The sequence below is a fragment of the Cucumis sativus genome, chromosome 4 (genome assembly GCF_000004075.3).
Source record: "Cucumis sativus cultivar 9930 chromosome 4, Cucumber_9930_V3, whole genome shotgun sequence".
Lineage (NCBI taxonomy): Eukaryota > Viridiplantae > Streptophyta > Magnoliopsida > Cucurbitales > Cucurbitaceae > Cucumis > Cucumis sativus.
The window spans coordinates 6,948,058-6,971,992 of NC_026658.2; the positions used below are offsets into that span (position 1 = coordinate 6,948,058).

Consider the following 23,935-nt stretch of genomic DNA (forward strand, 5'->3'; position numbering starts at 1 on the left):
ATCTCATCACTAATATATAATTATAAATGTTGAAAATTAAAATATAGAAATAAAAAGACAACTTTTCATATTCTAATTTGTAATGATAATTTTATTTTTTATATTAATTAAATAATCAATTAAATTTAGTTGATTGATTTAAATTAAAAAATTGAATATTGTTTAATGAATTAATAGATATAGATATTTAATATTTATTATTCAAATATTGAATGAATTAAGAGAGACTCAAAGAGAAAATGTCATTCAAGAATAACCAATCATGAATTTATTAGGTTTTCAATTTTAATATTTTTTAAAAAGACTAGCGTGATAATACACTTAGTTTCTTAAATTGGTACTGTTTGCCGTAATTTTCCCTAAACTAATTACATTAGGTAGTCTTACAATGAGATAGAGAAGAAAAAGAAAAGGAAAAAGGAGGGAGAAAGGGCGGGGGGCTGGCAGCCGGTAGCCGGTAAGAAGGTGGTTTGACCGTTCAAAACGGTGGAAATAGAAAAAAGAAAAAAAGAAAAAGAAAAAAAGAAAAAAAACGAAATTTATTGACAAAATAGAAGGAAAGGTAAGCCCTTGAGCCAGCTCTCTACAGCAAACCAAACCCAACGACTTCTCTTCTTGGGTTTCCATTCAACCCACCCCCAAAATCTTTCCTCCAATTCCCTTTTTCTCCCTCTCCCATGGAACCTTTCATCTTCTTCTCCATCTTCTCAATTTCATCTCTTCTTCTTCCTCTTTAGCATTCCCTCCCTTTATACTCTCCTTTCTCATCTTCCGGTCAACGGGGTTCTCTCACGTTTTTGGGTAGCTTCCTCGAAGTTTCCCACAGAATCAATCGGTCAATGAGGTTGGAGCTTTGATTCGAGGATTCTGTTGGGGCTTTTCATTCATTTCCTTCCAAATCCCCCCCAACCCATCTCTCTCTCTCTCTCTCTCGTCATGTCAAATTGTTTCCACTCTTCAATTTAGTGCTCTGGGTTTTGTTTTGCGTTATGTCGGTGATGTTCAGTTCTTCGTCCTCTTCTCTGTGGTTCATTTTCTGGCTGGGTTTTGTTTCCTTGCTCTCTGCTAATCCTGAAGGTTTTTTTTTCCTCTCTCTCTTGGATTTCTCATTATTTCTTATTCGTGTGCCTAATTTTTGCTCATTGAGTTTTGTTTCTGTTTTGATGATTTGTATCTTCTTCATAAATGGTAATATGAATGTGACCCATCTGTGTTGTTTCATTTGTTTGATCGCCTGGAAAATTTTATATGTAAATTGGGAGTTATTGAGCTATCTGGGTATAGCTCAAATGCAACAGCTTTAGATTTTTTCTTTTGGTTTCATTATTTCCACTCGTCGTTTTTATTCCCAGTTATGTTGCTCATAACTTTACTGCAAGCCGATCCATGTGATTACATTTTGGGATAACAGTGTACAGTTTGGAATAAGAAGCATGGTTTAGGTGTTTTGCTGGAGATTTTGAAGTATGTTGCTCATCTATTGGCTGAGCGTTAGCTATATGGAAGTTTAATGGATCTGAAAGCTTTGTTTGGCTCACTCAATCCTTTGTTTGGCTTGAAATGATACTGGCTTTCTCAAGATTGCAATGTGACTTTATCTAGTTTATTTATTTCTTCATTTACTTTTCATTTCTGATTAAACTTTTGAATTCGAACTGGGATGTGCTTATGTGCATACTTGTTTCTTGGACTAACTATTATGAACTTCTGTGGGGGCAGGTGATGCTTTGAATGCATTGAAGTCAAATTTACAAGATCCCAACGGTGTATTACAGAGTTGGGATCCTACTCTTGTTAATCCTTGCACATGGTTCCATGTCACCTGTGACAGTGAGAATAGTGTCACTCGAGTGTAAGCTTCTATCCCTACTAGGACCTTGGAACAAATCGCTTTTGGGATTTATTATTATGAATGCTGCCCCTCAATTTTTTCCTTTCTATTTGACCAGTGACCTTGGAAATGCCAATCTATCTGGCACGTTGGTTCCACAACTTGGCGATCTTCATAATTTGCAATATTTGTGAGTATTCAAATTTCTGCTTATACTGATCTTTCTTCTTTTAGCCCCCCCCCTCGAGGTTTTATTTTCATTTAGTTTCTTACCAAATTTATTGATTTACATTTCTCATAAGTGTTACACATCGCGATTGACAGGGAGCTTTACAGTAACAATATTAATGGAGAAATTCCAATGGAGATTGGGTTTTTGACCAACCTGGTGAGCTTGGATCTTTACTTGAACAATTTAACTGGTCACATACCATCCACACTTGGCGGGCTTCAAAAACTGCGTTTCCTGTATGGTTACACATCCCTAATCTTTTCTCCCCTTTAGTAGTCTTGTTTAACATCTGCTTTAACTTTCCTTTTCCTTTTTTTCCCATACTTTTGCTACATAATTTACTTTTTTGAAAATAATTTCTTTTGTTTTGTTTAAGCTTTTAGAGTCATTTGGTTTAATTTAAAAAAAAAGAAAACTCAAGTGAGTAGTTAGCTTTTATTTTTATTTTTTATTTTTTTGCAAAAGTATTGTAATAAGTGCTGGGGTGGGGATTTGAACCTGGGACCTCTTGTCCACAGGAACATACAGGTGCCAGTTGAGTTAAGCTCATGTTGGCGTTAGCTTTTATTTCATTATGGTAGTAATTTATGTCAGCTTCGAAAAATATTTATAAGGTAGATGTTTGCTATTCCAACTATTCATAAAAAAAGATGTGGATAGTTGGAACATCTACTTTATTTTACATATTTTGCCACTCATTGTTCTAATTTTTTATGAGGGTACTGCACACTGGCTTTCTTTGTAACGGGCTTGCTGCTTCAAGTAGAATCCCACCTATCTGTGACAAATTGCTACTCCCTTTCTCTCGGCCACAAGTGGCTTATCTTTGACCAGTTGACTTTCTTACCTGCTCCCTCGCCCTCGCTCACCAATTGAAGAATCAAAGGGTGATCTTTGGATGCTGATGTTGTGATACTCATGCTCCGATGAAGGCTGTTGGTCTAAGCATTGGATAGATTTGGTCAATGACTCAACGAAAATAACGACAAACTCATTCATGGTATGAGTATTTCGGGTTGATTGGTTTGTAAAAAAAGAAAAATAAAAACTTATTTCAGGAGTGCATTATTTAGTTATCCCCTAGTGTTGGTTGGGTTGCGGTCATTGTCATCCAGCTCTGGTCAGAAAGAATGGTATGGATATTCCTTTCTATTTAAGAAGAGTCAATTCTCTACGGTTCTTTTCTGCTTTGTTGGATGATGTGATGTTCTCATTCAAATATAGAGGTCGCCATATTTGTTCTAGTCTTTAAGGATCCAATACAATCAATTAGGTCTATGATACTTCAATTTTGTCCTATGAAAGTTTGCAAGATGTTTTTCCTTTTGGCATTGTAGAGGGAGTGAATGATCGACACACATAAGATTGATTGGGTAATTACGAGAAGAATTATAAAGTGAGCTCCAATTTGAAGCTGAAAAACCATTTGGGGATATAAATTTCTGTCAGGGTGTGTCTTTTGAATCTTCGTCTTTTTTACTAGATTTCCTTTGAGAAGGAATGAAAAAGATGTATTTGGTATGCCACTATTTATCTGTTTTGCTTTGATTTAAATGAAAAGCCTGGCCTGTAGAACTTTGTCCACAGAACACCAACCAACTTTATCAAAAGCTTTATAGATCCTCTTTTACCATCCTGGTTCCTTCTTGCATTTTACCTTATCTATCAGTAGGTTTTTTAAAAGTCATTGGTGTCGATAAACTACCTTCACTAAACTAATAGTTTAAGGGCAGGGGCACTAATCCCTTTACTAATAAGGGCACAATTGAAGTAAAAATCTTAATCATAACTCAATCCCAGACTCGTTCTTGATGCTTACAATGCTGATTTCTATTGAGTCAAGTACTGAAATTGGTAAAAATCCACGCCCTTTGTTTTTGGAAATTGGGCCATGACAACAGTAGAAATTTGTACATTTCCTACATTATAGCCACACTTGTTTAGCTTCTGCTTATGGGATATCTAACAAAACTTAGTTACTGTTAAAACAAAAAAGTAAAAACATAACCAATACAAGGAGCTGGGGAATGTTGGACCATATACTCGTGTCATGATAATCTCACTTGATCTATGGGATTTCTCATATTAGTACAGTATACCAGGATGTCTGATCAGAACCATATTTGCAAGTTTCTTCATGCCATTTCTTTATGCCTTATGAGGCACTAAATTTGACTGTGACTCTACCCGGGAGAAGAAGGAATTAACAAGGGTTGGTTACTTCTTTTTCAAGCCACCTAAAATTTTGTTTAGATTTGGAGGCAAGTCTTAGGGAAGTAAAGATTGGTTTCTAACTCCATCTCGGTCATTATCTTATTCTTGAGGGGGCAGAGTGTTGGAGCAAACTATTAATGACTCTGTTGCCCCACTGCATGGAAGGGATTTCAGCAAGGAGCATTTGGAGCATACTATTAATTACTCTGTTGTTCCTATCCAAGAATGTGATTTCAGCAAGAAGCATTCTTTCTAGTGAAGGAAAGTGTGGTTGACATGCCAGTTTGAGGACTGGTTTGAGTGTTTTGAGTGCACTTATCAAATGATGCATGTCGCTCAAGTGATTCCTACCTCAAGTGGTGGCCTGGTTCTGCCTGGCTGTGAAGAGATCCTCATTGATACTTTTACTATTTGAGATTTTTTTTTCTCTGTGTTACCTAGTGGGGGCTGGGCTTGTGTTGTTGAGATTTTTGTACATGACCTCGTAAAAAATGAAAAAAAAAGATGCTGATAGCTTCTGGTATTGAAGTGTCGATATAATAAAATTTACTATAACCCAACAGCTTAGTTTTTTAGGTTAATTGGTGATTTGACATGGTATTAGAGCAACATGTCCCATGTTCAAACCTCTTAAAATGTCATTTCCATTTTTTGGGTCTTCTACAATTTTTTTAAGTCCACAAGTGAAGGGGGAGTGTTAAGGTATTGATATAATTAAATTTACTATAATCCATCAACTTAAGTTTTTGAGTCAATCTATGATTTAACATTTGATTGGAGACGAGGGAAATCCTAACAATGAAATACACATTAAGGTACAATAATCTTTGGGTATGGCTTGGGTGAAGTTAAGAAGGCTCTTCAATTAGTATGGGTGGGAATTTATTGCACCAAGAAGTGAAATCTTCTTTTTGTAGTGAATGAATCAGGTAGGCTTCGTAGGAGGAGGTTAGGATTTCTTGTTTGTGCTCTGCCCGTCCAAGCAAGGAGACCAAAGAATACATTTTGGTATTATCTACGTTCAGTGACTGCATACTTAATGTATACATTTGTCTACATCTAAGCAAAGATGTCTATAACAACTCCGATTCTCCTATGAAGTGGTTTTCTCTCATGACAAATATGGAAGGACGGTTCTCTTCGCATTCTGATTGTTAATGAAAAGAGGGGGGCTTTATACCAGTCTATGTTGGAAAACTAATTTTAAGTACTTTTAGACATATTTTCTGCTTTACTTTGCATTTCTTTGTCAACCCCAAATCTGAATTATTGCTTCAAAAGTTATATTTCAGCATGTCATTCTTGCTCAATTATACCCAGCATGACTTTTATTTTATTCCCCATTTTTTGTTATATTTCTGTGCCTAGTGGATCTCTAACTTTGTTTTCTTCATATGTGAAATAGGCGTCTTAACAACAACAGCTTATCGGGAACCATTCCAATGTCATTAACTAATGTTAAATCCTTGCAAGTCCTGTGAGTGTTGTATTTATAAACGTTCACTCTGAGGACCAGTATTTTTGCTCTTTTCCTATCATTTTCATTTTTCTGTTTTAGGTAACATTATCATTCAACTGTTCTGCAGGGATCTTTCATACAACAAGCTAACTGGAGATATCCCGGTCAATGGTTCATTTTCTCTTTTTACCCCTATCAGGTAATAAGCTTTGTGTTTTTATATTATTATTCTTTATCTTATTACGATAACCCATTAAGTTGATGACCATCCTTATCCCTGCAGTTTTGTTCATAATGACCTTAATGAATCTACTGTGCGTACTCCACCACCTCCTCTACCTTCTTCACCAAGCCCCATATCAGGTTTGTTATATGATTTCTTCTGATTTTCTTGTCTATTTGCACGTGTTCAAGTTAAGAAACAGTTCCAAGACTCTTTAAAGCTTAAAGATCTTCAAATTGCCTCACTGGCTTAGTACATTTTGACTTTATTTTTCTATCTTTTTCTTAAAACAAAATTACTTCCAGTGTTCTTCTAGCTGCCATTTCTAGTACCAGACATGTTCAAATGGATATAGCCTATACTAGACTGTTCCAATTTTGGCATTTGAAACGAGGTTGATATGGGTAAACATGGGTTTTTGGAAATATGGTTGGAAATATTCATAACATATTTAAGGGCAAGAATTCTGGGTGGTGTGAGAGAGTGGATGTTGCTAAATATCAGTATAAAACTGTTGCTTTGTGTACTTTGTTTTCTTTGTTCAGCAACTACCATACAACATGAAACCTCGTTTTACTATTTATTTTTTCTTAAATTTTCTGCATAAATTTGGTTATGAATTGAGGTTTTTAGCTTTATTCTCCTAATTGAAGATTACTTTCTTGTTTTTGTTGTAACTTCTAAATTATCAACATAAAGTTTGTTTCTTAAAAGGACAAAAGATATCTGGTCATCTCTCTGTTGATTAAACTATGACTTTATGACGTCATTATCCTTTTTAATTTGATGCATGGGCTTAGGCAATAGTGCCACTGGAGCTATTGCTGGTGGAGTTGCTGCTGCTGCTGCTTTACTCTTTGCTGCTCCTGCTGTTGCTGTTGCTTTGTGGCGTCGGAAGAAACCACAAGATCATTTCTTTGATGTACCTGGTCAGTGTACTGTAGCAACAAAGTTAAGGAAATGTTATGTTCCTATGTCATTTAGAGGATTCCTTATTCCATTTCAATTTTTCTACAGCCGAAGAGGATCCAGAAGTTCATCTTGGTCAGCTCAAGAGATTCTCTCTTCGTGAACTACAAGTTGCAACAGATCATTTTAGCAACAAACATATTCTGGGTAGAGGTGGTTTTGGCAAGGTCTATAAGGGACGGTTGGCTGATGGATCTCTAGTGGCAGTGAAAAGACTCAAAGAGGAGCGTTCACAGGGTGGGGAGCTGCAATTCCAAACAGAAGTGGAGATGATAAGCATGGCTGTGCATCGTAATCTGCTCCGCCTGCGTGGCTTTTGTATGACACCTACTGAGCGGTTGTTGGTCTATCCATTTATGGTTAACGGAAGTGTAGCATCATGTTTGAGAGGTACTGTTTCATAGCATACTGTACATATATTATGGATCTTAAACCTGTGTATAGGGTTGCAGTCAGGAAAAGAAATTACATACTGATGAGATCTTCGTCGTAAATTCACAATTGCGTGAAATGACTGTATGGTTGAACTTAAAAAGTATTAAATTAAACATTAAGATTAGTTGTGAGATCACTGAATGAAAATCAACATGTCATGCACAGTCATGGCACATGCTTAATTTCACATGACACTCTTGTTATTGTTTATACATTATTGCAGAACGTCCAGACGCACAACCTCCGCTTAATTGGTTGAATCGAAAACGTATTGCTTTGGGAGCGGCAAGGGGGCTTGCTTATCTACATGATCATTGTGATCCTAAGATCATTCATCGTGATGTGAAAGCTGCAAACATTTTACTTGACGAGGAGTATGAAGCTGTTGTTGGTGATTTTGGGTTGGCTAAACTCATGGACTACAAAGATACTCATGTCACAACTGCAGTACGTGGAACAATTGGCCATATAGCTCCTGAATACCTTTCGACGGGAAAATCTTCTGAAAAGACTGATGTTTTTGGGTATGGGGTAATGCTTCTTGAACTCATAACTGGACAGAGGGCCTTTGATCTTGCCCGGCTTGCAAATGATGATGATGTCATGCTTCTTGATTGGGTATGTTTTGCCTTACCTCTATATGTTTGGATTCTCTTCAATAATATTTTGACTCAGAAATTATGGTTGAGTCAATTAGTTTAGCATCAACAAGAGTCTAAAACGTGGAAACTTTTGGTGTGCTTTGTTGAACTTTTCAAGTGTTTAATTTTGAAAAAAGTCGTTTTGTTGAAGTGTTTGACAACCACTCAAAATATCTTTTGGAACACTTTCAAAATTTATTTTAAATGGTTATTATCAGAAGAGTTTAAATAAAAGTGATATTTTTTAGAAACATTTTTTTCCTAGTCAATCCTAACACTCTTCATACAAGTACAATAGTTTAAAGGGTTTTGATCATGTAAGTCTGTTAGTTTCCCTTGGGGTGTTTGGCCAAGTAGTTGTTGAGCTCCATGATTAAAAAAACATGCCTTATTAATTTCTTACATTGTGAGCTCTACTACTAAACAACTCTTCCGGACTTCATGAGACTGGTCCACTCTTTGCCCCAAGTGCCCTCTTAAGGGGTTTGCTTCTTCAACCTTTGAGGATGACATCCTTACAGTTTCATAAGAAGTATTTGTTAATCTAATAACACATATTGTTTTAGACTTTTAGTATTTGAATAGACGGGTATGAATTTAGATGCCTTAAAAGTTATATGATCCAGGCCTTGCTAGTTATTTGATAATCGATATATACATACAATATAGCTTGGACTATAGGAAATTATTCATTTTTATATTCACACTGGAAACTTATAGGTGAAAGGACTTCTGAAAGACAAGAGGTTGGAAACACTAGTTGATCCAGATCTTGCGGGGAAATATCCCGATGATGAAGTCGAGCAGCTTATACAAGTTGCCTTGTTGTGCACACAAGGCACTCCTACAGAACGGCCTAAGATGTCAGAGGTTGTACGGATGCTTGAGGGTGATGGTTTAGCTGAAAGATGGGAAGAATGGCAGAAAGAGGAGCGGTTTCATCAAGATCTAAGCCGCAATCCCCACCCAAGTACGACTTGGATTCTTGACTCTACTGCTGAAATTCCTCCTGATGAATTGTCTGGTCCAAGATGATCTCTGGAAATCCCCTCATGTAAGTTAAAAGAGTGATATATGTGTATATCTATCACATATATATACGTATATCACATTTGTGCATATAGTTTTCATTTTTTTTTTTGGGAAAAAAATAATTTTATCATAATTTTTCTGCTCTGTTCATCTTGTATCACATATCTGAGTTTAAGTAATTTGTAGTGGGGTTGCTAATCAAATTATCAACAAACCAATATTGCATAATGCAGGAGATGATAGCAACACCCTCCCCACCTCCCTCTCTTCAGATAACTCTTTAATTTTTGGGAATTTAACTGATTTTTCAAATCTGATCTTATAAAGTGATGTTCCATAAATCTATTGGGTTGAATAATCAAAGCATCCCTTCCTTCTCTACTAATAAATTTATATCACATCACTTTGGTGGATTAAGTTTGATAAAAATCATTGGATTCCCATAATTTGTTTTTATCAGGATTAGGTTTTGTCATTCAATAACAGCGTTTGTATCTTGATTTCTGGAGAACCCAGAGTACATATTGTTATAATCATGATGATCATTGGCCTTTCTTAAATTCTCTCATCCTTTCTTTTTCTTAGGAATATGTGATTAGTTGTCACCGAATTATCCAATTTCTTCATTGAAATATTTCTGCGTCATTTCGAAGTTAAATGGTTAAAATCATTTTATTAGGGAACACTTGGTAAGTCTAAATTTTAAAATTTGTAATGTCGAATTCAATTAACGAGGCAAATGCCAAATACAATGCTAATGAGCAGGGTCCAGATTCACTGAATTCTAGGAAATTCAGGGTCCAGATTCAACAAATTAAAATGAGCAGGGATAAATGAAGCAATTACTCTTAATAATAGCTGTTCTAACGTCCAAATTCTGTTTGTGTACATATTTTCTCATTTTTACAAACGTCAAGATGCAGATGAGTTTATGTTCTGAATCTTCTGTCATAAACTAACAACAATGTAGAACAATATTATGGAGTGTTTCTTAACTCATTTCTCATTTCTTTAGTATTCACATTCAGGTTGAAGACAAGGATATAATATAATAGAAAAATTATAAAAAGTAGTAAAATTGACAAAATATTTTACCTTCTATCTATGACGAATAATATTTCGGATGACATACAAAATATTTTCACTTTCTATCCATAGCGAATAATATTTCGGATGACATATAAATTTAATTGTATTGTTTTAAGGAGAGATGACATTTGTTAAAAAAACCAAATGAACGAGAATTTGCTGTTTGTTTTAAAAAAAATTAATTCACCCATTTCGTATCCAAACTCCACAAACCATAACGTGAATGAGTATTTGACGAATTTTTTTTAAAAACAATGTAAATTTTTAAACATAGGTAAAAAATAGAATAGATGCAAAACTATTGATAAAAATAAGTGATTTTGGGTAAAGTCGTGGACGGGATCCAGTACTTTACTAGGCTCCTCCCCTTTCTTTTTTTTTTATATTTATATATTATATTGGATCTCACTTTTCTTTTCCATTATTTATATACATTATAGTGGGTCCCACACATTTTTCTTTTTCTCTTTATATATTAAATATTTAATTTCTAAAAATATATTTATTTAATAAATTAACTTATATATATTATCTGAATCCTCAAGTTTTCTTAATGAATTCATATCTTCTAATTTAATTAAATTATTTTTTAATCAAAAAATACATATATATATATATATATATATATTTTAATTTTCAATTTCTTCTAATTTAATTAAATTAGTTTTTAATCAAAATATACATATATATATTTTTTAATTTTCAATTTCTTCAAAAAAAAAAAGAAAAGAAAAACACATATATTAACCAGATTTGTTATTAAAAAATATATTAAATAAATTAAAACAATAATAATAATAACAATTGAAGCCACAATGATCATGTGGATAATTGAATATAAAAATTTAATGTTTATGGCAAAAAGTAAAAAAAACAATAATCGTGAAATAATTTAAAATTGATCAATAGAAATTATTGTTTGATTGCAATTAAATTAAAATAATTTAACTAATAATTTTCGATTGTAAATTATTGTTATTATTATTATTATTATTTTTAGAGTAAACTTCAACTTCTCTCAACTATTATTATTACTATTTTAATTTTTTAAATATATTTTTTAATAACATATTTTGTTAGTATATGTGTCTTTTGAATTGAAAATTGGAAAAAAGATAGGTATAATTTTGATTAATAAATAATTAAATTAAATTAGAAAAAATTGAAGATTGAGATATTTAATATATATATAAGAAAAAGAAAAATTAATTTAATAAAAAATATATTTTTAGAATTGAATAATTAATATATATATATATATAATATGAGAAAAAAGAAGAATGTGCAGGACCCACACATAATATATATAAATAATGAAAAAAAGTACGAGGCCCAACATAATATATATATAAAAGTAAGAGAACTACGAGAATGACAAAATAATTTATAACAAATTGAAAAATAGCAATTTTTTAAAAGAAATTGATTTATAGCAAAATCGCATGATGTAGTCTTTTTTTTTTATTTTTTTTCGTCGATTTTACCATCTATAGAAAAACATTCTTTTATCGCAGATACGGTGTATTTGTACAAATGAAAATGTTAGAATATAACCTAGAATCACATATAGAATGTATTTACAAACAATCAATCTTATAAAAATATTAAATAAATACTTATTTTCAAGATGAATCTAATTGAATCAACCTTCCCTAGATTTATGCTTGCAATTCGTACCGGATTTTTGAATTTGTTAGGTTTCAAATCAACTACTTAACAATGTATTTATATAATTCATAATATATATATATACTAATAGCTATTTAATTCGTAGTTTTTTTTTTCTGTCGATAAAATGTTTGATAATATAATTTATTCATCGTACGTTTCATATGGTTTGGTTAATATTTAGTAGCATTCTATTATATCATACATAATACACATTTTTCATATTTATAATTCAATGTTTATAAATATTTATTTTATTATTTGACATTGAATGTTTAGTTGAAAGATATCTAAAATATGAATTTAGAATGGTATCTTCCCGTACAATCGTGCATTTATGCCTACAACTTCATATTAAAATTGTTATTTCCATGTAATTATGCATTTAACGATCCTTTTATAAAATTGTTCATTTAACATAATAATAAATTGAAATTCAAAGTTCCATAAAATGATTTTATTTCTTCTTATAATTACGATGCATTTAACGTCCACATGATTATTTTAATTTTTTTATCATGCATAAACATCGTTATGCTGGAAATACATCGTATTTGAATAGTGAACTCAAATTTCAAGATTCACATCATGAAACAAAATGTATAAGATTTGTTGAAATACAATCCTCATTATATTAATAAGTTGGAATATGCCACTAACTAAAATATAAATCTAATTATACAAATACAATGAATTTTAATTGATTTACAAGAACACCAGCACACTATGATGCCCCAAAATTTAGGTGTTTTTCTTAACATAATTATCATATTAATAAGGATAAAGATTCACATGAAGTTAAAAAAAATGAGACGTAATATCACATATTCATGAATATAATATTTGGAAACAACCTTCAATTTTGGTAAATCTTAACTAAATATGCTATTTACAGGTTGGGAAGATCGCACCAACATCTTTTAAAAATATGGTTGTGATTTCTATTAGATTTTTAGATTATTGCTATTGAATCGATCAATTAACAATTTATTTTGTATAATTCATAATTGATATTTTTAATAACGATTTGGATTCAAATTTTAGATCATAATTTAAAATAATGACAAAGATAAATTCAACTGTTTAACATTCTTTATATTTCAAACTATTTATGAAAATTTTATTAAATAATACATAATATAAAATATTTATTAATATATAGTTTTGAGATGAAATTTCTTATTATATAATTTGATATGATTATATGAAGTAATGATATAGTAAAAAAAAGCGAAATTGAGATAAAGAGAGTTGATTTTATGATGAAATCTAGTGTTAATATCTAATATTTTTTACTCGATTTCCATGGATTTACAAGTTCCCGCTGCAATAATAGAATTAGAAGGAAGCAAACCAAAGAAGAAGGATTTTCGATGGGGAGAAATTAGAAGAATGAGAATAATTAAGCGGGTGGTGTATTAGTAGTAGCGTTAGCGAAGAAAGTGGGCATGTGATTTCCAACGATGATGACGACGGTAGCAGTTGTTGCGAAAGGCGCATCGATCTTCAAGATTTTCGGATGTTCTTCGTAGAAAAAATAGGAAGAGGAAGTAGGGCGTTTCTGGTAGGAAACAAGCAAATAAAATCAATGAGGAGAGGATGAGAAGTAGAGTTAAGACTATTCCGCCAAAGAGATAAGGTATCGGAGTATGACCATTAAGTCGTCCCTAGCTCATTTCGATCTCGTAGCTTCTCCGTTTTGTTCTCCGCCCGAGCCCATCCATTTTGCATGCATAGGTCCGAGCCACTTTGCCTCCATCCAAGCTAGACCTGAGCTTTCGAGCCACACTCAGTTCTTCTTTGCACGTCATCTTTTGGCTCGATTTGTGCATTGTCGTTTTCGGTATTGCACAAATATGATTCGGGAGAAAATCGGTAAAAATATGAACATATGGATTTTCAAACTTTCTTTAATTTTTGCAGGAGTAATGAAGTTTTCTAATCTTTATGTTTTTTTGCAATTTTTATGTAGCATATGTTATTGTAATTACAATGTATTTAAAGTTTAGGTAAACAATTGTATTTTTTAGATTGGGTAGGGGCATTTATAAAAACAAAAAGAAAAAAGTGAAGCCCAACGTAATATATATATATATAAATAAAGAAACAAATGGAAGATGTGGGGTCTAGTACATGGAAGTCCCTCCACGACTTCACCTAGAAACACATATTTTTGTCAATAATTTTGCATCTATTTTTTATATATATTTCAAAATTCACCTTATTTTTTTAAAAAGCTCGTAGTTTACTTTATATAATCAATATTTTGTTGGTGCCCTATTGTCAAACGAAGACTAGATCAACCCAACATTCTAAATATTCTAGTAGTAGTGTGGTACATTTATAATAAAAGATGTTAGATTCATTTTATTTTTCTAAGACAACAACACAAAAAACAGTCACAATGCACAATCATCTACTTTTGACATAAACAAATAAAAACAAAATAAAACTAGTGATGTTCTCAATTTACTAAATGAGTCAAATTATCTATAATTATAACAAAATTTTATTGTCTATCAACGATATAGACGTTAATATGTCTATCGAAGTCTATTGTCATAGATTGTTGTGATGGATAGTGACATTTTGTTACACTAGCTTAAACTACGTGTGTTGCGATTCATAAACGTAAATGTATAAGTTGAAATAAAAGTTATACAATCTAAAACGATAAAGTAAGTTTGAGTAATGGAAATTTGAAAAGAAGTATAGTATTGAACGTGCCTTCTAAATAAAAAAAGTGATTTTCTTCTCATGAGTTTAGAACTATTGAGTCTTTTGTTTTAAAACTCTTAGTTTGTAAATAATAAACATATTTTATTTTCAATAAAGTTGTTATTGAAGTTAATTATGTAAAAGATGTTATTGAATAAGTGATTCTAATCCAATAAACTAAGGTCTTAGGGTTATATCTCTAAAAGAGTGTCTATACAATTTGAAATTCACAATATTTAATCCTCATAGTACAATAAGAATTCTCTCAAGGACAAGATGAAAAAAATAAAAATTGGAAGCTTTAGAGAGAATAACAATTGTGACTTTAAAAAAGAAAATTTAGGGGAAAATGAAGTATTTAAAAGGAGAGGAAAGATATTGAAATCTAAAACCATTTTGGATTATTAGATATAAGTAAAAGAAAATTGAATCATTAAGATTTAAACTCAATTAATCGTTAGATACAACGTAAATAATAATATAATAATATATCTTTTTAAAATAATTTGTTTGAAGTCCAATAAAACAAGTTCACGATATTTTTAAAAAACTAGCCATTAGACACAGATACATAATAATATAATAATATTTCATTTTTAAAACAATTTGTTTAAAGTCTAATAAAACAAATTCACCATTTTTTTAAAAAACTAGCCGTTAGACACAAACATAAATAATAATATTAAATTTATTTTATTTTTTAAAAGCCAATAAAATAAAAGCAAAAGCCTCATATGTTACTCAGGCTCCACGTGGCTTTCTTTAACTGGTTCAAATTGATTACTTGTCACATCACCATCTCATGTATTTTTTCGTTAAGCTTCTTTTTGCAATATTTTTTTGGTTTGAACTCCAATTTGGGTGATTCAAGAGGCATCCGAATCATTGTTCAAAGCTCTATGTACTATTCAAACAATAAAATTATCAATAAAAAATTTAGATTTGTTATCATAAAAAAATAAATAAATAATTAATTAAAATCAATTAATTCGAGCTTAAGGGCCAATAAGCCAACAAGTTCATTAGGCGAGAAAACTTTACCTCTAATCTCTTTTGTTAGACTTTTTTTGCAATAAATCTTATCATTCATTTTTAGCAATGAGGACATTGCCACACATTCTAAATTTGGGGGTGTACGAGGCCCGAGCTAAGTGGAGATAAGAGTTATAGTTGAGGAGAGGAACGTACTCATAGAGTGCCTATAATTTTCCAATCAACACCAAATGTTAAGCCAATAAGTAAATAAAAAGTATTCTTTACCAAAGGATTCAAGACTCTTCGTAGGTTTTAGCCATTTCTAAAAGTTAAAAATAAGATTTGTCTGAGAATGAAAAAGGGTATTTTGAGTACTAATTACTTGTCACGTTCTGAACCTAGAAATATTTTAACATTGGGAAGTAAGCGAAGAGAGTAAATCTTGAATGGCGAATAAGACTAAATCGCACATTATGAGAAGTTTAGGGCTGCGAAGAGGAAGGTCAATCTTTGAGGTGGAATTGTGTTTGGGGACAAGCGGTGGTACATAGTGATACTTGATAACAAACATTATTCTAAATTTGGAGGTGCGATAATTTGAAGAAATACAAGTTATTATGATATTTTAGGTAAAACAATGGAACCAAAACACTAGGTAATATGTCAAAATGGGTAGTTTCTATTGAAAATTCATAAATATTAAAGAATACAACTTGCACAAGTCTCCATGTCTGTTTTACCTTGGTTTTCAGTGTTCTGACGATTATAAAGAAAAGAAGATTTTGTGAATCACTAAGGAGCGTGTGTAAAGACTACGCGATATGAACCTTGTTCAACGAATAAAATCCCTAGGCAAGGAACCACATCATCACGCAAAGAAGGTTCACTAGCAGACAAGAATGGTAGTTGGAGTTGATGTGATTTGAGGCTGTAAGCGACACTGACATTAATAGAAGAATAGAAGTTTTTCGTCAAAAGTTGCCTATAAAAGGACTCATATCCAACAAGCAAAGGGGTTGGCTTCAAAGAGGCTAGATATCTGAATGGATCGACCAAGTCTGGCTTTAATGGGCCAAAACCTAGAGGGTCGGTGGAAATGACTAGCCTTGTCTGTAAGAGTTTTCTTCTTCTTCTTTAATGAGTCTATAAGTGAGAGCTTAAAAGAGAGATTAAAGAAGAGTCCATCATTCTTGTTTCCCCTAACTTGTAATATTTATCACTCTCTTTACTTTCCACTTGTATATTTTATTGTAATGTATATTGTTCATATTGGATAGTGGCCTAAGGACTACATTCTTTTATACATTGCATATTTATCCACTTTCAGTTAATCACTTCTCTACTGTTCATCTGTCAAAGAGTTATAGGTAGTTTAGGTTAGTGATAAATTCTTGATAAGTAGTCTAACTTATAATATCTATCAGGTTAGCTAAGCTATAATCCATTACATGACCAACGCTTGTCACCAACTACTCGAGAGAGTAAGTAGCAAGAACATGGTTAACACGTGCAAGAAGGAGTATGGAGAAAAACTCCACCTTGGTGAGTTAACTTCTACCACTTGTGTCCCGAAAGGAGAACAAGTGTGGGTGTTTGGCTCCAAAAGGTTGTCACCCTTAAAAAAGAAGTACTATAAGTCTTGTAAGCAACAACTCTTAGATAGATATCACTTAATGAAACTTTTCCATTTGTATCCCGAGAGACAAGCAAGTGTGGCATTTAAGGCACTGAGAGGTGCTCACCTTAAATAAAAGTTAATCAATTAATATCTATTACAACATGACTTATCGCGTAATTTAATCACTTAAAATGCGAACACTTTCCTTCACATCTTTCTAACACAAGTTAGTTCAATCATCCATCTTCTCGCCATGTTCACCACATTTTACAAAATCTCTAGTGTAAATAATAGATTTAGCTTAGACACACATTTACTTTATACTGTATAGATATTTTACACCGCCTAGAGGAAAGAGTAAGCCTTATAACTAATATTTGATATCAAGTCTCTGTGTTCGACCTTGGATCATCTAGGAAACCTATTGTTTCACTTACACTTAGACAAGTAATAGGAAAACTTGTACTCCATGAGGATTTAGTAGTCATGTGAGGATCTAGAGACATAGTGAGCATCTCACATGCAATGACCATGAACTGTTACGTAGATAATATGTATATATATTTATTTACACGTATCCAATGTCGGTTTATAAAAAATAGACAATAATGCAACAATTAAATAAAAATAAATTTATAAAAATAGATAAAAAAACATGACTTTATTGTCGATTTAAAAAAAAATATTTTATGAAGATAGATCGAAAAACAAGACTTTAATGTTGGTTTTAAAACGACATCAAAGACCAACCGACACTAAAGTTCTTAAATAACACCATAAAAAATGTTGTTTTTAAATTGACATTAATGAGGCCTTTAATGTCGTTTTTAAACCGACATCAAAGTAGAAACGACATTAAAAACATTTAATAACGCTAGCATAGATGTGGGTTGCAAACCGACACTAAAGGTCATTAATGTCGGTTTGGCCAGATTTCTTGTAGTGTGTTTCCAGCTCTCCACTCGATCTTGTCTCCAAAATGATAAGTTTATTGAGTCAGTGATACAAAGCGAGTAATATATATAGTGTTACTAGGACAAGGTACCCAACCTTATCCCTCTATTATAGACCCTTTAAGTTGATCTCGAATATTGATCCATGTATGTCTCTACATATTGTTCAAGACTCATTAAACAGATTATGATGTTAGTTTATTGGATTTGAGTTATTAAGACAAAACCAATAATATAATGAATAATATTATTACAATAATAACACTTTATTAGCAACAGTCAATGAATTATATTTACACTTTACGAGTTTTAGGACATAAATCCCAACATCATCCGTTGGAGAATTCCCTTGTTCACTTCCGGTTGCTCAAGCTGCTAAGCTCAATACGCTCCTTTTACTCATTGGTTAGCTTCATTCCATCATGCAATCATTTTTCATGGTTGCCTTTACTCCTTATGTGCAAATAATAGTTATCTCATTGATAGGAATAAGACTAATGATTTATTCACAACATAACATACAATGCAATCATTAAACATATAGAAAAAGTTTTCTTTTGAAATCATTCTTTTATAACACTAACATATGATTAACATTACAAATCAACAAGCAATTTAGAAGAAAGCTTTTAAAGTTATTTAAACATTTTGGAAAATCACTCCTTACTCAAATTCCTTCCTTCAAAATGCCTAGCTCCCGAGAGACCTTCTTCTCGCTTAGTGGTTCTTGAGCAAAACAACACTTCATACTTTTCTTGATCAAAATCTCAAAGTAACCTCTTTCTCTTCTGATCCCTTTTATAATAGTACTAATTTGAATTAGTCATCCTTAAGTTCTTATAAACTTATCAGCTCTACTTAAAATGCTATACATGTAAGCCTACTAAATTTTCAAACCATGCTTAGTTTAACTCTTACATGTGACCCATTAAGTATAATTAAGAAAATTTTCTGACCTTTTCTAACTCTCAATGCCTAGTTTTAGCTCGTGTTGAACCTCAAACCACCTATCTAGTCTTGCTTGCCTTCTCCTTCACCTCGAGTCTCTTTAACTCAATACCTAGCATCAAAACACCTAATTTCTAAAAAACTTTTATTCAAAGTCCTTTACTTAACTTCTTATTTTCAATATGTCTCATTGGGGATCCTTGGTAAAGAAAAAAGAAAACAATTAAAATGATCGATCAAATTATGATGGAAGATGAAAGTGTAAAAAATAATAAATGATGATTTATTGTTGGGATTGGGATTAAAAAGAAAAAATAATCCATAACGGGAGAGGTCATTATTGATTAAAGAGAAGAGAAGAGGCCTAACTTCCTACAATCCTGCCCTGCCCCACCCTTCCGTCCTTCTCAAATCACATCTCTATGCCAAAAAACAAGAGAAAGAAAAAGAAAAACCGAAAAACTGCCCCCGGTTCTCTTCCTCCCCAATCGGACTTCGCCGCCGGCTCAACCTTCCACCACTGCGCCGGTGGTGGTGCTAGCATTTGTTTTGTTTCACAGCTATAAGTGGTGGCGCATTATTTTGGGTCGAGGTTTCACATGGGGTTTTGGAAATAGTTCGAGACATTCACTTTTTTTGTTTCATTTTTTCAAGAGACGTCTAATTTTTGCTAAAACCCCAATTTTCTCCGCATTTAAGTACGTGAATTCGACTGATTCTTTCACTCGTCTGCTATTTTGCTTCTGAATTTAAGCATTCAACGGCCAAACTTACCCACCCCCGTACCTGAGTAGTTGACTTGCTGGTTTTGCCTAGGCTGGAAGGCACATTTTCTGTTGGCTTTTTCTTTTCCATTTTCTTTTTCAGGGTTTCTGTTGCTGCAATTCTGATCTTCCTCTGCTGAATCGGAGCCATTTTGCAGGAATTCGACCTACCCATTTCTTGTTTTTGAGGTATAAGCTCTGAAATTGTTCCTCCTCCTTGAGGTTTTCTTTTAATTCTCAGTTATGTTTCTCCTCCCTTCAAATCTCTTCTTTCTGCTTGTGTCACTTTGTTAAGGAATTGTCTGGTCTGCTTCATCAATCTAGGTCGGTATAGCATAAATTGTCTTTCATTTGAGTTTATGTTCAGTCCCTGATTTTTATTCTCGATATGCACTTCGTCTAATACACTCAACTTCTCATTTCTTTGTAAATCCTGATCGCTTCGGTAGATTTATGTGAATACGTTTCTAGTTACTCAATTGACTTTACTGATCAGAAACAGGGTTTAAGTGATGACTTTGAGGATCCTTAGATCTGGTGTTGAATAAGATCATAGTCTCTGCCAATGCATCCATTTGTTGATCTGAATATTTCAACTAATCGGGAATGTTCAAATGAAACATGAGAAAAGAAGTCCTCTGTCCTTCATTAGGCTGTAATTGTGCCCAGTTATCTTCTTCTAAGGAGAGAAGAAATTAGTAACTTTCTTATTCATATTTAGGCTAGAATCAAGTAAGAAATGAACAATATTAATAAAAGGCAGAACAGCTATATTTCCATCTTTTGGGTAGTATCCTTTATACAGCTTCTTCTTAGAGGAAAAATACAGTGAAGCTCAAATAAATGTGTCCTTTCATTTCTCTATCTTTCTCAAGTGATTCTCTTACACTCGGAACATGCTGTTTGCTTAATTTTCCACTTGTGCAAAAGTAATGTGTAAGTTGATTTGGTGCAATTTTTTTGTTCGCAATGAAAACATGGTTTCTATTTTATGTTTCATGTCCTAAAATATTCCTCTCCTCTTTACAGGCCTTTTTAATGACTCTAGATACTGTTGAAAGATAATGAAGCGTTTTTCAATATCTCCACAGCCACTTGGTTCTGAAAAGTGAGCCACTGGTGATTTTGCTCCATCTTCAACAGTGAAGGCTCTTAAAAGCATGCTTAGATTTGTTGGTGAAGTATGTTAATGATGAAAATTCCAAAACGTTATTGGATCGTTCTTTTAACCTTCATCTGCACCTCTGTTTGTTATGTGGAACGTGTTGGCTTCTCAATTGCTTATACCTTTGCAGCTGATGCTGTGGGGGTAGACCAGTCGAGCAAAGGCACTATTCTTTCAACCTTTTACTATGGATATGCCTGTTCACAGGTTCCTGGAGGATGGGCCGCTCAAAAAATTGGAGGGAAAAGGGTTCTTCTGATCTCGTTTATTTTATGGTCCCTGACCTGTGCATTAGTCCCACTTGATCCAAGTCGGGTGATGGTCTTGGTAATCGCTCGGTTGCTTGTTGGTGTGGCACAAGGCTTCATCTTCCCTTCAATCCACACTGTTTTAGCACAGTGGGTTCCTCCTCACGAGAGATCTCGATCTGTTTCTCTTACAACCTCTGGAATGTACCTAGGAGCTGCTGCTGGAATGCTTATCCTTCCGAGCCTGGTGAAGTATCGAGGGCCTCAGTCAGTATTTGCTACTGAGGCATTGTTAGGTGCCACATGGTCTGTACTTTGGCTCAAGTATGCAAGCGACCCTCCACGTTCTGAACATCCCAAAGCTGCTGCAGCAGGTTTTGGTGAATCTTTGCTGCCAATCAAAGGAAACCAGAAGGTAAAAGTTGAGAATGGTGGAACTTCAACACGAACCTCAAACATTCCATGGAAGAAAATCTTGTTGAGCTTGCCAGTTTGGGCAATCGTTGTAAACAATTTTACCTTCCATTATGCATTATATGTGTTGATGAACTGGCTGCCTACTTACTTTGAGCTTGGTCTCCAACTTAGCCTTCAGGAGATGGGTTCTTCTAAGATGTTGCCTTACCTTAACATGTTCTTATTCTCGAATATCGGTGGGATAGCTGCTGATCACTTGGTCACTAAAAGAATTTTATCTGTTACTAGAACCCGGAAATTCTTGAATACAATAGGCTTTGCTGTAGCATCCCTAGCACTGATGGCTATCCCTATCTTCAGAACATCTGGTGGGGCTATCTTCTGCTCATCTGTGGCTCTTGGTTTCTTAGCTTTAGGGAGAGCAGGATTTGCTGTTAATCATATGGATATTGCTCCTCGATATGCCGGTATCGTTATGGGAGTCTCCAACACTGCTGGTACGTTAGCTGGTATTATCGGGGTCGATTTAACCGGCAAACTTCTTGAAGCTGCGAAGGCTACCAATTCAGATCTCTCCAGTCCAGAAAGCTGGAGAGCAGTTTTCTCCATACCAGGCTTGCTCTGCATTCTTAGCTCTATTGTATTTTTGCTCTTCTCAACGGGCGAGAGAATTTTTGACTGAGGTAAGCTTCCTTTTTTCTTCGTGGAACTTCCCTCGCATCCACCATTTCATGCTACTGATTTGTGATCGTCACACCAAGCGGATTTACATAATTCGAATTGCCACAAAGAGTTTAAAATGGCTGTAGGATAGGAGGAAATCTTGATTTCATATGCCACATGTTTCAATTTCTAAGTTAAAGTTTTTTTTCTTTTATTTAAGAAAAAAAATTATGTACCATGATTTAGCGTCATTGTAGTTGATAATTGGTATTTCTTTGTGACATTTGTTTTATGGATTACTTATACATGAAAATAAAGTCGGTGGAACTACAAATTTGTAACTGTGTATGGATACATTGTTTCCGATTCCTTCAACTGATTCATTAGACTTTGATATCAATGATATATGCTTGTTTTACTTCCATTGAGTTTCATGTATCTCCTTCTCCCGTCCCTGTCTCATCTCTCTCACGCACATCCGTGTTGAAGTAGAATAAAAACTCTAACTATTCTAGAAGGATATTTAAGTATCTACAAGAGTATGGAAATTAGATTTACTTAGAGTTATGTTAAAGAATGTACAGTTGTTTTGAAAGGCACCTAGGTTTAAGTCACGCAACTGGGGCTTATTCTTGAAGAGGCCAGGCGTTTACCACAAGTTGCGGCTTAGGTGTGCGACTTCCTTGAGGGTCAATAGGCACGGGCTTTATTAGAAGATGTGGGCTGCGCTTTAATAAAAAAAAATTATTATATATGTTTTTCAAATCTATTACTTGAAAGTTAAAAAACGAAAGGACTTGAACTTTTCTTCTCACGTTTAAACCGAGTGGTTTCTTCAACGAACGTCTTCGTCTGCCTTTTTCGTTCCCTTTCTGCCTTTGGCATCGGCGGTGGCAAGGGCGCCATTGGCCACTCTTCTTCTTCACACAAATCACAATCTATTTTTTCCATTCCATCTTCTTCGAAGCAAATATTTGGTGCTACCATTACTTTAGTTTTTGGTGCAAAAACAGAGGAGAACGAGAAGACGGAAAATTCCCAAAATCATTAGCATTATCGATTAGCCAAATTTGCAATTTTCATAACTATCTGTTTGCCTACACAAATACCTTATTTAATTAAAACAATTTAAAACTTCTACTTTCTAACGTATTTTTTTCAATAGTGTTAAAAAATTTTGGTGAATATTTTTTAATAAGATTACAAACTAGTATGTAATTTGCTTTCTTAGCTATAATAATTTTTTTTTTACTAAAATCAAATACAGATTTGTTTCTAACAATTTTTTTCTACTTCATACTAATTTTGATAGCTTAGATCATAGATGGTTGATGATAGTTCGAGGAAAGATCCGATATGGGACTATGGTCGATTGCGAAATGACCAAGATATAAATACATTTGTAGGTGGATTTTGTTCGGAAATAACAAAATGAGGGGTATATAAAGAGATGTCCATTTAACTTGCAGGGTCGGAGCCCATTGGGACCCACCTCGAATGAGGCTGGGAATCCCCAAATACATCGAGAATGGAGAATACTTTTTCTTTGTTGTCATTTCGAGGCCAGGGACAGGAAATACATTCCCCAACCATGACCCCAGCCCTGCCCTGATTCCCCACCCCACCCTACCCCACCCCAAAAGAAAAAAAAAGCATATATATTATGTTTATAT

At 33.4% G+C, this 23,935-nt stretch overlaps 2 protein-coding genes and 1 long non-coding RNA gene across 4 annotated transcripts; all 3 read left to right on the forward strand.

Annotated features, from left to right (window-relative positions):
• The first annotated feature begins 416 nt into the window (after positions 1–416).
• LOC101216389 (BRASSINOSTEROID INSENSITIVE 1-associated receptor kinase 1) lies at positions 417–9,596 on the forward strand. The gene is made up of 11 exons (XM_004137124.3): positions 417–1,077; positions 1,720–1,852; positions 1,950–2,021; positions 2,156–2,299; positions 5,683–5,754; positions 5,864–5,935; positions 6,020–6,099; positions 6,760–6,888; positions 6,977–7,318; positions 7,587–7,981; positions 8,725–9,596. Exons 1-11 carry the CDS (start codon positions 990–992, stop codon positions 9,037–9,039), a joined length of 1,842 nt encoding a protein of 613 aa, XP_004137172.1. The 5' UTR covers positions 417–989; the 3' UTR covers positions 9,040–9,596.
• On the forward strand, positions 2,306–4,769 carry LOC116403350. Its single transcript, XR_004216073.1, has 2 exons — positions 2,306–3,063; positions 3,401–4,769. It is a non-coding gene; the product is annotated as an uncharacterized LOC116403350 (long non-coding RNA).
• A 9,761-nt stretch (positions 9,597–19,357) lies between the features above and the next one.
• On the forward strand, positions 19,358–22,686 carry LOC101216146 (probable anion transporter 5). 2 transcript variants are annotated; one of them, XM_004137123.3, is made up of 2 exons: positions 19,358–19,958; positions 20,799–22,686. In XM_004137123.3, exon 2 carries the CDS (start codon positions 20,953–20,955, stop codon positions 22,279–22,281), a length of 1,329 nt encoding a protein of 442 aa, XP_004137171.1. In that variant the 5' UTR covers positions 19,358–19,958; positions 20,799–20,952; the 3' UTR covers positions 22,282–22,686. The 2 variants fall into 2 exon arrangements, with proteins under 2 accessions (XP_004137171.1, XP_031740473.1); XM_031884613.1 differs by lacking the exon at positions 19,358–19,958 and adding an exon at positions 20,002–20,705.
• The last annotated feature ends 1,249 nt before the right edge of the window (positions 22,687–23,935 follow it).

Bases quoted from the DNA above. Each gene is read 5' to 3' on its own strand.
- LOC101216389 (XM_004137124.3), top strand. From the start codon at position 990: ATGTCGGTGATGTTCAGTTCTTCGTCCTCTTCTCTGTGGTTCATTTTC. The intron at 2,300-5,682 runs GTATGGTTACAC...TATGTGAAATAG, and splicing joins CTTCAAAAACTGCGTTTCCT to GCGTCTTAACAACAACAGCT. The intron at 5,755-5,863 runs GTGAGTGTTGTA...ACTGTTCTGCAG, and splicing joins GTTAAATCCTTGCAAGTCCT to GGATCTTTCATACAACAAGC.
- LOC101216146 (XM_004137123.3), top strand. From the start codon at position 20,953: ATGTTAATGATGAAAATTCCAAAACGTTATTGGATCGTTCTTTTAACC.